Source organism: Chiroxiphia lanceolata, chromosome 17, assembly GCF_009829145.1.
Source record: "Chiroxiphia lanceolata isolate bChiLan1 chromosome 17, bChiLan1.pri, whole genome shotgun sequence".
Classification (NCBI taxonomy): Eukaryota; Metazoa; Chordata; class Aves; order Passeriformes; family Pipridae; genus Chiroxiphia; species Chiroxiphia lanceolata.
In genome coordinates this window covers 1094234-1109739 of record NC_045653.1, presented here as the reverse complement: position 1 = coordinate 1109739, position 15506 = coordinate 1094234, and the positions used below count along the sequence as shown (strand labels likewise).

Genomic DNA, 15506 nt, shown 5'->3' with positions numbered 1-15506 from the left:
AGTGGGAGAGCAGAGAAATAAAGCTTCATGAAGGCCTTTTAAAGAGAATTTTATTTGAGTGGTTCTTACAAAGATTGTTGCAATATGAAAGTCTTTGTTTGATAGAAATATCAAGCTGTCTTGTCAAACACACTGAAGTAACCCAAAAATATATTTCAGAGCTCACAGAGCTTAAAAAGAGCAAAGATTATATGCAACCAGAACAAAACACGTTTCTGTATTTCCTACCCCTTTTCAGCCTTGGCTGGAATCTGTCAGCTCTGCCTCACTGCACACGTGAAAACTCATCTGGAAATGCAGAGATCGTTTTGTTTGGAAACTTAGACACACCTCACAGTATTTACAAAGAAACTTTTACAGATACATTAATCAAAAGTTACCATCAAGAAATAAAACCCTTCAATCCTTCTATTCTTACCAATTATTCAGCACAAAGCAAGCTGAGTAGCTGCCGCAGTCAGCCTTCAGTAGCCTTTTGGATTTTTCATTTGTACAAAACACTAAATATGTCCCTTCATCCAGTCTCTCTCTGATATTGCCCTTGAGCAGATCACCCACATTTAGTGAAATGTAAAATGTCTTTGCTGCATTAAAAGAAAGGCTCGTGAAACATTAAAAATTTAATTATGTCCCATCTGCCTTTTACAGAGAACTTGTTATCTATGAGCTACTTCTCAGTTCCTACGGATCACCTTAGTCAATGTACAAGAATTACAAGGCAGAACAAGAAGTCAACAGCTTTGTATACAGTGGAAATGCTAGTTAGGGAGAATGAACACACTGCATTTCTGCTTACTTCGTTTTATTTTTAAAGGTAGCAGGAAGTGTACACAAAATGACATTAAATCCTTTCCTTTAGTTTTATCTAAATAAAAGATAACTCAATCTTCCTCCAAAAAATACCTATGTACAAAACTGACTAAATTAATCTTCATCGTCGAACAGGAACCAGTAGTTGGGTTGCAGTCATGGAGTCTGGGAAAAGGCTGTGGTACGTTGGAAGAGGTACATACGCTGCTGTGATCATTTTACCTGAGCACAGGATCAAACAAAAACAACCATCAGTGGCTGGGCGTTTCTGCCAGGGGTGACTGAGTAGAGAAGTGCACGTGAAACACCCACCTGCAAACCACCTCCCGTGCAGCGCGTTGACGGCCGCGATGGCAGCGGCGATCGAGGGACACTTGACGTACACGTTGCCCTGCAAGACACAAGGAGGCAGCCTGTGAGGAGGGGACACTTCCACGGGCTGTGCCCCAGCCAGCCCCTGGCCATACCTGCCCCACTGGCATGGACCAGTGACAGAAGGAACAGGGGAGAAGGGGGCAGGGGGCAGTGTCCTGACAGGCACCGCCCCACGGGAACAGTTAAGGCAGCACCACATCTTTCTAAGCAGGATTTTCCAAGACAGCCCAAACGTGCACTCATCCGCTCTCACTGAGCCGTGGGTGGCTCCTGAGAGCCCTCTAGAGGGGCCCTGAAGGCTGTGAGAGAGGACAGCACACGGGGTGTGGCTGCCCCCAGGGGCTGTGAGCCACTGACCTCAGCCACAGATCCCTCCCTCCCTGGTCTGAGCTCCCAGCCCGATTCCACAAGGAGCGGGCACGCCCCATTCCTCAGGCCAGGAAGAACACACAGCACCTCAAGGGAGACTGATACTGTAAATATTCTCTTACATGAACTTCAGCATCTATCTGTCTTTACTTGAACAGGGACTGAGGGAAAGGGAAAACCCCATCCCAGCAGGGCAGGAGGCCTGAGATGGTCCCCAGGGTGAATGACAGACTGATCTTAGAACTTGGCCAGAGATACCTGGAGTTCCCCATCTGTAAATCAAGCACTGTGCCTCCCTAATCTGGAGAACTGCAATAGTCACATCCAACACCTCCAAGGCACACAGATGCCCACAGTAATGCGAGGCATTTTTCTGGCTGCCTCCTTAAAAATAGACCACCATCAGTAATTCCTGAACCAGATCAGATTCCAGCTGAAAGAGGTTTTTCAGGAAAATAATATATTAAGAAACAGACTTCCCTGTAGCAGCCTTTGCCAGCCTGTACTAACTCTTCCCACGGTGATCTAGCTCATTCCCTGCTCAGGGGGTGACCCTGAGCTCAGGGGCTGGTGATGAAGGCATTAAGCAATGAACACACACAGCTCTGCTCTCAGCCTCCTCCTGCAACGGCACCCAAGCTCCTTAAACCCCAAAATGAGGTACAGCAACACAAAGCTGTGCCTTTCCTTGACCCCCCAGTGCAGTACACGAGCCGTGCACTCAGCTGGGACTGCAACCCTTTCATCCACAACAAATCACCCCTCATGGCCAAGCCCTGACAGCCTCAGTGTGCAAGTCTGGCTGGGACAGAGCCCTGAACGTGCCCAGAATCTCAGCCTGCAAAACAGAACAGCACAAGGGAGCTTAAGTTCAAATCCAGTATTTTTAAATATCGGTGGGTGTTTTATATCTAGGTCATCGCTGTGCTACTGTAACAAAATGGGTTTCATTTTTTATGAAACATTTAACTCACGACACAGTAGCTGTAGTTTTTTCTTTTAAATCCACTTGCTAAGGTAAAATAGAATTGCAGCTCCACATGCTCAGAACATATGTGAGGGATGTTGAGGGCTGGTGCATTTTTGGGGGGGTTATGTGATGATTTTTTTTGTTTTGTGTTTAGTTGGGCTTTTGCAGGGGGGTGTTCTGGGCTGTTGGTTGGGTCTTTTTATCTGTCAGAGAACAGTGATCTCTCAGACAGTAAGAGACACACACTGTGGGAAAGGTTTCTGCCTTCCAACAGTCCAATACAGCAGTGACCTTGAAGATTACAAGGTGCCAGGGACACTGTTTTACATACTAAACTGCAGCTCCCATCTAAACTCTCTGTAACTCATGGAAAAGTGTTTCAGGTGACACTGTGGCAGCTGCACAAGGACAGCAATGGTCAGTGAGTGCCAAGTGCATCACCAGGGCAGACCAACCCCACCTAAACAGACTGGGACAGCAGGGTGGGTTCCAGCCCCACACCATGGCATGGAACACAACAGGACACCTCCAGGGGCTGAAGGGTAGAAACCAGCCTGACTGTGAGACCATCTGAAAACTGAACTTCAGTCTGGGCTCTGAATTCTTTATAAAAGGGGTTCCAGGCGGCCAAATTTATTTACAGACCTTCCACAGTTTATATATTCTAAGAGCTGAAATACAGGGAAGAGGTAACTAATCTGGGGATTGTGTCAACACAGTGAAGAAAAATATATTCACCTGTTTAAGATGCAGGTATGAACTTGGAATTCCCTGTTCTAGCTCCAGGCCCTCAGACTGTCCCCTGCAAGGCTCTAACGTCACCAGTGTTCCCAAGCCTGGGTTGAGGCTCACATTTCCTGCACACCTCAATTCTGCTGCAGCAGGGGCCCTCTGTGCTGAAGCCTGGGCTCTCTAGAAAGAGGAAACTGGAAGTCCCTGATGTGGGGGAAATGCACAGCTTAAGGGCAAAGCCAAATGCCTGAACTGAACTGGTCACTACTCTTCAGCCACAGAACTTCAGCTGGGTAAATCTGCAAGAGCAGCAGCAGCAAACTGGTCATACCCACATCAGTTACACACCATGATTCGCAACAGGAGGGAACCACCAACATCCTGGACAAACTGCAACACTGCTTCAAGAAATTTAGGTTCTGTTTAGGGAAAACCTCCATATTTGTAATGCTCCCTCTAGACAAAATAAAGCAACAGAACTGCTAACAGAGCTGCTCAGTGTCCCCCCAGAACCAGGCATACCTGAGCTGAGTTTTTGTCTACATAGATGTGGATAACTCCTCCATGTTTGTTACATTCCTCAATCACATCATCTTTAATTTCTGTGTCCCAGCCAGCTTCTTCTTCACTGTATGGGGGGCAGGAAAAACAGGACAGAGATATCACTCAGACAAAATCCAGCCCAAACCCATTAAACACACTCTTGCAACATTCTGATTTCTTTCTCACATGTAAAAGTCATCAACAAATGCCACACAATAAGTCACTTACGTTTGAGGATTAAACATGTTGGAAAGCTGGAAGCACTGTGTTGCAAGTGGTTGTACAGAAGCAGCTGCAGCCAGAACTGTTGCAATGGAAAAAAAATACCAGTAAAATATCTACAAATGGAAAAAAAATACCAGTAACATATCTACAAACCCACTATGCATGGCTGTAATTTAAATGAGTATCTCCTATCTGTTTAAAATCCCAGCATTCAGCAATGGCAGAAACAGTTCTGACTAAATAGAAATCGAAGGCAGGAAAACAAAACTCATTACAAAACACTATCAATGATAGATCCATTTAAACTGATCAATACCAACACCGGCACATATGAACCACAGTTGAAGGTGAAAAGTGAAAAGATAATCGTGTACATTGATTTTGGCAGATTTTCCAAGTAAACATTAAAAGGCAGAGACACATGCATCTTGACCTGCATCTAAAATGTCTGCCTGAGCTGTATGCCAGCAGCACCTTTAATGTTTTGCTCCTCATGGAAGCTCAGTAGCAGTTCAGGACAGAGTGGCACCTCCCCAGCTGACTGCACAGCAAGGGACAGAGACCTTGGTGAATTCTCAAAACCTGTTTTAAGCACGTTGAATTATGCTTCAAAAGTGTATCTACACTTCTGTCCCTTGAAAATGCAGATTATAGATAACATTTCACAATAAAAATTATGAACATTTAACTGCAGGATAAATTTATACTCCTTCCCTGTAACTGTGGAATTACTACTTGTCATTTCTTGCTGCTCATCATGCCAGTCATCATTAAACACTGTCCCACAGGTGCCCTTCCACAGGCTGCAGCTTCTGTCAGTGGAGCTGGAATAACGGCCCTCTCCCCCTGCACTGCAGATATTTTGGGTTGTGTAGTCAGATAATGAACTACTCAGAGACAGAAACCCCAGCTCCTGATTCTCAAATGACCCCTCTAAGCAAGGAGAACACCCCCAACCCAGCCACACCTAAACCCACAAACACCACCCGTTTTCTTGGACTAACACACGGCTGGGGAATGTCACCAACACAGAGCAAATGCTACGAAGGATTTCCAGTCAAAAAATCAATCACAGCATGACTCCCCAGGGACACCTACAGAACACCAAGGCCTCAGTGTGGGCAAACTCTGCACCACAAGCATTTCACTTACAGCCATCTGCAACAAGACCTACTAATTACAACTCACATCAAATGCTAGTTTACCTTCATTCTGCTGGGACAGTCTTGTTTGTAAATCTAAAGAAAAATACAGAGAAGTTAATTAGTATGCTTGGTAGCATCACTGCCTGCCAGCCAGGTTGTTTAGCTTGTATTTCTGTGGTTAAGAGCTTATTCAAGTGCCTCAACCCACTCTCACAGTTCCTCTCTAGCTGTGAGTACCTTCACTAATCTCAGCTCCTCAGCTGGGAGATTCTGTACTTGACAGATTCCATGACCACAAAGGTAAGTGTATGTCAAAGAGAAACAACACCTTAAAGGACATGACCATGTCCTTTAATTCAATTTATCATCCTCTTCTTGCCTTTGCTGTGCTTGAACTCTTTACAATTCATTTCCATGAGAAAACAATTACAGCAATTCTGACAGGCAGTAGAGGTTTGACATCTTTATTAACAGAAAGCAGTTAAGCACAGTTATAGAAACCTGACATTCTCAAAGCAGTTATCAAATTTCATTTTGAGCAGAATGAGGTGATATTTCCCCTGCTATCTTTCCATATAGATGTCATAATGACAAAAGAACTTTCGGTATTTTTCAAATTCAAAAAACATTTTCAAGAGTTGAGAACATTTAATTTGCCTAGAAAACACTACTTACTTGTTTAGCAACATACAGCTGTCCCAACTGGAAGTGATGGGACCAAACAAATGCAGACTTTCTAGCCATGACTTCAACACTCAACATCTCAAAATGAATAGCAAACTTCAGAATTCAAGAACTGCAAGCATAAGCCTCTTCAATAATGTTCCATTTAGCAGAGAGACACGAGGAGTGACAAGACTGAAGTAAACCATCATCTTAATTCACTGGTTTAGAGAGCAGCAAAGTGATAGACACCAAGCAAGCTTCCAAGCTTACCTGGGAACACCTGAGGGCATCAGGTACAAACACACTTTTTCCCTTTCTAATAAACCCTCCTCGACAACACTGGAGAACCAACAGGAGTGATTTTTTTCTCTCTATCTTCCTCAAGTGCCTTCCCAAATACCTTCCTAAGAACACATTCTGAAAAGCAAGACTGGAAGGAGCAAGATCTGAAGACCAAGCTGTAACAAGAGCTGGCTACATTTGGCATGTTTTCCATCCAGATCTGAACACAAAGAAAACCTCACCTCCATAGAGTGGAAGTATCACAATAGCAAAGGCTATATCTTAGCCTGTATTCTCTGCAGAAACTGCATGGATTTGGCCAAATCTGTAAGTAATTACCTAGTTACTTTTGAAAACAAAGGTGTTTAAAATCTCTGAACTCCCTCAGTTTCCATGAGGACAGACACTCTCCCTCTGCAGTTCTGACCCACCTGCACAGGCACATCATGTCCAGCTGAACTTGTCCGTGTGGGTCAGCTGGGGCTCTAGAGCCGAATGCTCCAGAATTCCCGCCCCAAACCTGCACATTCCAACAGTGCAAATTCTGTCCAGGGCCAAGAGCCAGAACAATTGTAAACACAGAAAAAAATCAGCTACCGCTGTCTCGTGCAACAGTTTCATCAATTAATTATCTACCACCTCTGAAACATAACCTGCTGTTCACCAAATCTTTTATCAACTCACTGAATTCTCTTGTTGCTCATGACTGAAGAACAGTCCTTTCCTCTCCCTTCTAAAATTACTCAGAATTTAGAAATTCATTGTCTCTCTTTACCGTCAACTCTTTCCCTACACATAGTTTTAAATAATATGTGGAAATTAAAATTAATACATCTGTCAAGTTCAGATCTAAGTAACTTTTCCAGTATGTTCTGTATATATAACCTCTTGGGCATGATGGGAGTACAGGCTCAGTGCACAGAGAAAGCAGAAATACAGAAACAGCTACCAAACACTTTGTGTCTAAAAACAACACGAAGTTGTGTGTTTATTTTGAAATCCAGATGGCTTTAAATAGGCCAAAGCCTGCAAGTAATGCCCAGAGTGCCAAACCATTACTGTGAAGAGAAAGAGACCAAACAGAGGTCTCATATGGTAACACCTATTCCTCCTTCTAGGGCAGTGCACCATCTCAATCTCTTCCAAAAACAGACAGCTCCTTCCACCAGGATGGAATACACTGCCCCACAAAGCATTAGAGGAATGTTCTATAGGCTGAATATTTTAAGTTTCACATGTTCAGACAGAGAACAGGGTACACAGCTACAACTATTTAGCTTAAATTCCTTTTCCTGCTGGAATTTTTTCCATGGGAATAATGGCCAAGTTCTCAGGTCTCCAGTAAATCTGATTCTTTACCCTCCCTATTTTAGCTTGATTGAATCCCTCCTGAAGGTGGCTGATCAGAACTGTTTGTGGGCATGTGGCTCAGGTGCTCAGTGTCCTGTCTCTGTAGGAGCACAGTTGACCTTGGCAGTGCATCAGCTGCCAGGTCATACCCTGTCACCCAAACTGCAGTATTTAGGTATTTTCCTCCTCCTGGGCAACCTTTCACTGCTCAGCTCCCAGGCTACAGAACTGCAATTTGATTTAACCACAAAGAGGTGAACAATATACAACACCCCAATAACCTCTTAACTGACAGCACCTCTGTGTTCACTCACCTCACCCCCACTGTTCACCACTGTTTTTCATGTAAGTACGAAACAAGACAAGCCCAACACTTGAATTTTGGCTTCAACAACAGCCTTTAACCTTCCCAGCTTTCACCTAGAAAAAGTCCCTCTTTCTCTGAGCCAGCTTCTTTACATACCTTATACTTCCTGTGCTACCCACTTCTCTGGCTTACTAACTCCCCATCGACAGGAGCCCAAAGTTCAGTGAGAAGAGCTCTGCTACGGCTGCTCTGCCCAGGAAAGGCACTTCCATCAACGACTGTTAGCCTTGAAATGCAGTTTCTCTGACAGTTTGCTACACTTCCATAATATTCTCCAGTTTACCCTTCTTTAGTATGACTTCTGAAGGAGATAAGTCGAGACAGTAACAGGACCAGAATCTGGCCAGATGGCATTTTAATTCCTTTCTTTTGAGTGCAGATAATTTAGAGTTATATGTTCCAGTGACACACAATATCACAGACTTTAAATGTTTATTGACAATACCAGAGATGAGATTTCATGTTTCACACATCCTTTCCCTCACTCATTTCATGGGAGTTTTCTTCCTCCTCTGAACTGTTTACACTCAGCTCTTTCAGCTTTGCTTCTATCTTGGGAATAATTTTTTATTTTTTTTTTACTACATATTCCTAGCTTACCCTCCTCAAATTCCAACCTTTATGACCACTGTACCCACTACAAACTGAGGCAATGAGATACTTTAGAAATACTTTGGGAGTAGTTTTTCATTCACCTGAGCCCTGCTTCCTTTTTGTTCTCCAAGAGTTGTAAACCTTCATCTATCCTTTCATGTATTTTACAATGTCTAGCTCAGTTTGACTGCTGGCAGGTAATTTTCTTTCTATCTGTTTCCCAAACTAAAAATATTCTTTTGTTATTAGTCCTTTTTCTTATTTTTCATAGGCTGTGTGCTTATTCCTTATTTCTTTTGAGGTAGTTAATCCCCCAAGTTGAGTGCGGAGCCCATTTCTAACAGGGCTTTTTCTTCTTTCTGTGGAATACAGATCCAATACAGCACTAGCAATGTGGAACACAAGAAACTGCTCACATCCTGCCTGTTCAAACACCCAATTTGCTCAGACCAGATGACTTTATTGCCTTGTTTCTTCAACCATTGCTTTTGAAATCACAAGCCTTAGTTACAGACCTGTTTGTTTATCCTTTCATTTAAACATGAGCAACTCATGATCCCTCAAGTCAATGGTCATTTCTATTCTCATCCATAACATCTTCATTACTTACCAAATTGAGTTTAAATAGCATCCCCTCTTCATGAGTCAGTGAGTGTTTGATGAAGAAATTTGTCGGATATCACATCCAGGAATATCTGGGCCCCACCATTATTACTAGCAATTCTTCTCCAATCTGTATCAGGGAAGTTAAAGTCTCCCACAATGACATAATTCCTGGTAGTAATTTTCTCTAACAAGAGTAAAGAGATCTTTAATCCATAACCAAATCTCACTTTGGGGATAGCTCATGACTCTATGGCAGCAAAAAGCTTTACCTTTGTCCAAAGTTACTTAAAGTTGCACATGTCTGCATTATTCCTTTTGTACAATACCAGTGGAATAAACAATGCTACCCCTACCACTTTCATTTCTACAGTTGCTAAGCATGCACCTTCTTCAAACATCTGTATTCAACCTTATCATTTATTTCTCCATAGCCAGGTTATCTCATGCTGATTCCATCTATCTGAACAGTTCTGTATCAAGTATTTCTGGCCATATTCTTGATTTGGTGAGCTTGGTGAGATTTTTTTGGCCTTGCTTGTTTCAAATGGGAAAGGATTGAGGGTTTTTTTAAATACTTATTTCTGACTGCCTACACCTGTTTCCACACCTGACTGCCACACTACTGTATCACCTGCATTAACAGTGATCTAACTTCAGTGGTGGTGACCTTTCCTTCTCCTTCTGGTCTAGATACACTTTTTCCTTACCTCGGTGCCTTTTTCATCCTTTTCTTCTTCAGCAGACAACCAACATTTTCCTTTCACTAGCCAGTTCCTTTTCCTTCCAAGGGCACATCTCTAGAACAACCCTATTATATTCTTTTAGCAACTGTCTAAAGCTTTACATGTGCGCTCTTCATAGGACTGCACCTGACCTTCAGTAACATGATCCAGGCCTATCTTATTAAGTCTGAATCACTTCTGTCACAAATTCTGCTGGAAGGCAAACAACAATGCCACCTACTCTTTGCTACTGTCCGGAGACTTTCTCACATGTTCCAGCATCTAGTTATTGGTGACATTAAGTCATTTTCTACTGCTATGACAGTTGAACGTTCTCTGTTCTTCTTACTAACTAAAAGTAACAAAAAGAAGAAATTCCACTCTGTGAAACCCTGATCTCCCGTGGGAGGTTACTCACTGCTCTAGTCCTGAACACCCCTTGAACAGTTTGCTGTTTAGGCCAGTAAGAACTAGCAGCAGCAATCATATATTCAGCCTCACTCCAGCATACTCACCTGCAGAACACACAAACAACCACAGCCAAATCCAAGCAACACACATTCCCTGACATACAATGTCCTTCCTCACCAGGACACACACTGTATATATCTAACACTGCTGCCACCCTCGGGACATGTCCCCCATCAAGTCCTAATAACCTCCCTGCCCCTGGTACAGCCCAGGCTTTTCACAGGGGTCAATGCCCGTCCAATTCTGGGCCTGCCATTTTTAGCAGTCAACACTTACAGTGCAGTAGAACTTACAAGTCCCCATTTGTACAGAGAATAGCACAGATAAAGAGATGAAGGCTTGGGATGAATTAGGTGAACTACAGCAGATTTGCAAAAATACTACAAAGTGAATCACAGCCATCCCAACTGTGATACACTGTCCCTGGTTATCTGCTTACGGATTTGCAGCTTTTTACAGTGTGTCAAACACACTGCAACACCTGCGTTTTCATTTTAAAAGATCACAAAACATATTAAAGTACCTCTTGTCACAAAATTATAAAGCAAAAAGTAATTTTGAAAAATAAACAGGTCATCATTTCTTACCTGTCACAGCTCCAAAGGCCAAAGAGCCGCTCATCTGCAGAGCCTGCTGTGCAGCTGGGGGAATCTGCAACCCAGTACCTGCAACACAACACAGACCTTGGAGCAGGCACTGCCACTCACTCAGGGATGCACTAACACGAGGACCAGAAATCTTACTGTTGTCAAAAGATTAAAGAGACCATTTCATGCGGTTATCCCAAGTTCTGTGGGGGGTTTTAATTCAAACTCTGCAAATTTGTGTATTTTTTGCACATTTCCTATTAAATGTCACACCCACCTTCTGCAAGTCTTGCCATCAACTGAAGGCGACCAGTTGTTCCCAAGTCAATTCCAGTCCGTTCCAACTCATCACTGTCCAAAAAGGAGCTGGCACTGGAAGCATCAGTACGCTCAGTTACATGTCCCACTTTCATTGGCCTCCCAGCCAGCTCAAATCCATTCAGTTGTTCCAAGGCCTTTTTGGCACACTCAGAGTCTGAGAACTATAGATTGGAAAAGGGGAAATTCAGTAATAGTGCCTACAGGATTCAGCAACACTTCTACTGTATGCAACATCCACAATTACAGAAACAGAAGAAACTCTCTAAGATAACAGCAACAAGTTAACTTAAATATGCTCTGTATTTTTAATTTAAACCAAACACACAGTATTTACTGTCTCATATTTAGGTGATGTATTTAAACATAATTATAGTTCAAGTTACAGCATCTAGATACTGCAATCAACAGAAGTCTTGGGCTGCAGTTCTCTTAAAAGAGTGACAGTCACTTTCTTTGTAACCTTACAACTGCCATGGTATTTACTGATTATTCCTAACAGGTGTCCTGCTTTATGCTGTGAAACATCAAAATAAACATACAAACATTTTATCAGTGTTAAAACCGTCAAGTCTGAACTATATAGTTAGTTTGGTTTCATTTGTGTCCAAGTGCCAGAGGTCCCAGCCGAGACTTTTGTCCCCATGACAAATTGCCAGGTCAGTCAAGAAACTCAAGTTCACAAAATTGTGTACCTGAGGGCAAAGAGGAGAGATGTTTTCAACTGAAAGTTTCATCTTCTAAAATTTTACGTCCCCCAAAAAGCTCAAATTCAATCATTTTCACAACTGTGAAAAATGCCAGTCTTTACTAGTGTCTTTGCCTGCAGAAGGCAGCATTTGCTTCCCAGGCACTGACTCCAAAGGAAACTATTCCCGCCTAAACACATCCATTGCTCACCCAGGATACCCAGACAACTGGCAGAAACAAAGAAAAGGGCCAGTGCTGTGTGTCCTCTACACGACACTTCTAAAATGGGACCTAACAGAGATAAAGTAGCTGCTCTCTAGATACAACAGCAATATGGATTGATAAGGTATATATATAGTAGCAATGTAGACTGCTGCTATATATACACATGACAAGGTTATATATATATAGATACACTACTACATGGGAAGATTACACCCAGAAATGGCCTAAGAAACCCAGCAATCCCAGTCATACCGTAATGAATCCATATCCTTTTGAGCGTCCAGTTTCACTGTCCATCATCAGCTGAATGCTTTCAATCTGAAAGACAAGAATAATGCTATTTATTATCAGACAATTTGGAACAACCCACAAGATACCACAACACAACGTGGAAACAGCCCTGACAAATACACAGACACGAATGTGAAACCACTGTATTTATTGGGGTTTTTTAATCAGTTTCTCATGCCTTCCTCAAGTCAAACTTAGTGTACTGACAGTCAGACAGGTGCTCCAATACTGAGACAGAAGCAGGTAAATGGAAGGGGTTTGAGTGCAGCTCCAGGCAGAAGTTTGCTCCTCATGCAACATTCCAGCAGATCATGAGCACACAGACACCATCAGATCCTCACTGAAACACACTGGTCATGCATCTCATATGCTGAGAAACTGTTTCACAATCTAAGAAAAGCAGTCTGCGTGTCTGACCAGGGTCTTTAAGAAAGGGTTGTATATTTTAATAATCACTGGTATTTGGGAACTCCTAGAAGTTAGGAGTAACTCCTGAATTTAAAACACGGTGTTGAGTCATCCATGAGCCATAAAGTAGTGTTTGGAAGAGACAGCAACACAGAAGATAAAACTGAGTTTAGGACTGGAGTATATGGAATAAGAAGGAAAGACCTTCACAGCTCTACATGTAACCCTCCTAAAACTACCTTAATGCTACTGCCAGACCTTGAGAAAAAAAAAAACAAAAAAACAAAAAAAACCCCCAAGAACAGCAGCCATGTGGATTAAAATTTAATCAACTAGAGCAATTTTCTAGGGTTTTGCACAAGAGATTTAAAGGGATGGGCATACTGGGTCTGAATAATGCATGTGAAAAGCACTGCCACCGTATGTATGAAGCAGGGTTCATATCCAAAGACAGTATGAAAAGAACCCAAACATTAATGGACTTCTTTTTCCCCATTAAGTACCTAACTTTTCCCCTGTCTCATAATGAAATACCCCAGGTACCTTGGCACAGTATGGCTAACAGTTATTGTAGCTCCACTGGAAACTTTGGATTTGATCTGTTCGCTTCCATAATTCTCTCTACAAAAACTTATTGTCATGCTGCAAACTAGGGCCCAATGCTCAGGAGTGAGAAGGGGCATGAGTCGGAGCTGCACAGGCCACATCACTAGTTCTTGGTCCTTACATGAGCTAAAACTTAAGCAAAAAGTCCTCAGACACAGCTGATAGATAGTAAAATATTCCAAGACCTCAGCCCCAATTCTGTGCTTTGTGCTTTAACCTGTGAAACAGGGCCCTCATTCACAATCACGGGTGGGAAAGATATTCACAAGTCACAGGAGCAGGATACAAAGTAGGGAGGTTTTGTTTTGGTTTGGTTTTTTTTTTTGTTTCCCCCTGATCCTTAATTTAGGTACTCACGGAATTCTCAGCTTTCCTTTGTAATATCTGCCGTTCCAATTCACTGGACACCACCACAAACCCAGGTCCTCATCTGTTCTCCAACACCACCCACGCACCCAAAGCCTGGGGATGTTTATGGGCACAGCAGTGCAAGAAGGGAACAAACGTTTCGTGGGTGTGAAGCTGAATTATTTGCAGAAGCTGTGAGCGCTCCACAACTAATCTAGGTTTCTCAGATAAACTAGCACAACATGCCAAATTAACATTTACCCTGCCAAATGGCTCGAAGATTCCTCGAAGCATATCTTCAGTTATGTTGAAGTGCAATGATCCCACATAGAGTCTCATGGGACCAGCACTGCCCTTCTGCAGATTATTTGCCATTGCTGCTGCTCTGTTTTTCTCTGCCTAAGAAAAGGAGAACATAAAAACTCACCTTCTGTCAAAATTTAATAAAAAGCCCTAACATAAGCAGTATGTATCTATCAGATCAGAACTAGGCAGATTCACCAAAAAACCACAAGCTGTAGTATAATCTGTAGACTATCCATCGGACTTTAAATTAAAATCCACAGAACCCAAGATGATGACCAAGTACAGAGACACAGATTCCAAAAGCCTTCAAACTGAAAAACTTCATGCGTAATTCTGGCTTGTATCTAGTAAATTAACAGTTTTTACACATGCTGGAAAGCATACACAGTAGTACAACCTACAATTCTGTAACATTATTTCAATTTCTTTACTACTACTTGCTTAAAATCTGTATCTTCAAAATGCATTTATATCACTTTGGATTGCTTTGTCTGTCATCTATGGGAAACAAAAGTCCATTTATAATTAGCTAAATAATCATCCTTGTTAAGGTTTTCCAAACATGCAATGGTAACCAAACTTTCAAACATTAAGTTTCCCAGCAAGACACAAAAGGCATAACTCAAAATGAACAAAAATGACATTTACAACTCCTTACCTGTGATGCCTGTACTATGATGGGTACACCCAGGACTCTCTGTCCAGTCAGTCCTATTGCCAGGGGCACTGAACTAACATCAACAAATTCAACATAAGCAATTCCCTTTGAACGCCTGGAATTTCTATCTGAAATCATTCGCACATCACGAACCTGAAAGGCAAGAATAGACATGAGTATTTTGGAGATAAAGGAAAAAACCTAATGCAGCCCATTCCTCAGACAGGTATTAATAATGAGATGATCATTTGCCAAGCCAATGGCTTTGTAATTGTGCTGAAAATCTATGGCAGCATACAGCTTTAACAAACATATCCCAGAGCACTAAAGCTGCTGTTCAAAGTCAAATGTAGTGTATGACAAAAGTTTTTCAAAATTAGAAGTTAAATGAATTTTCAAGTTATAGTGTAACTGACAGATCTATCTGAAAAAGACAGAAAAATATGAAAAATGAAGTTGTTTGAATCAGAATTGAATCGACATGTTTTGCATCACATCACATGAACAATGAACTCCTGAGAAATTACATTTTCATGTTCAAAGCCTTTAATAACTAGTTTATCATCATTCATCCCCCTTTGCACAGGTACAGGAAGCTCCACTTGCTTACAGTTCTCAAAAATATCAATCCTGTACTTAAGTTCTACTGGGACAGCTTGAGGCAGTAGTCAGATTCATTTTAATTTCCCTATTAATTACCTTCCCTACTGTAGAGAAAAATTCTTCCAGGTCTCTTGGTCGAATTCTTGCAGCCAACTGCATGCAGAATACTGTTCGAGCATCCCTCTCTTCGGGGGTAAGATTATCAATAGGTTCTCTGGAAAGAGAAAAGTTCAGTTAAA

General features: G+C 42.1%; 1 protein-coding gene across 9 annotated transcripts in view; it reads right to left on the bottom strand.

Annotated features, from left to right (window-relative positions):
* Positions 1-33: 33 nt before the first annotated feature.
* The window catches only part of RBM39 (RNA binding motif protein 39), a 30579-nt gene continuing 15106 nt past the window's right edge, over positions 34-15506 (bottom strand). For 6 of the 9 annotated variants that reach the window (XM_032705007.1, XM_032705002.1, XM_032705005.1 and 3 more), the window contains 11 exons: positions 15364-15481; positions 14665-14817; positions 13962-14099; positions 12300-12365; positions 11092-11296; positions 10815-10892; positions 5230-5262; positions 4028-4103; positions 3779-3884; positions 1123-1201; positions 42-1032 (listed from right to left, as the gene is read on the bottom strand). In XM_032705007.1, the coding sequence (XP_032560898.1) occupies positions 932-1032; positions 1123-1201; positions 3779-3884; positions 4028-4103; positions 5230-5262; positions 10815-10892; positions 11092-11296; positions 12300-12365; positions 13962-14099; positions 14665-14817; positions 15364-15481 (1153 nt within the window). In that variant the 3' untranslated portion in view covers positions 42-931. Of the gene's footprint in view, positions 1033-1122; positions 1202-3778; positions 3885-4027; positions 4104-5229; positions 5263-9038; positions 9219-10814; positions 10893-11091; positions 11297-12299; positions 12366-13961; positions 14100-14664; positions 14818-15363; positions 15482-15506 lie in introns of those variants that run through there. The other 3 variants (XM_032705001.1, XR_004360024.1, XR_004360025.1) reach the window with 3 other exon arrangements.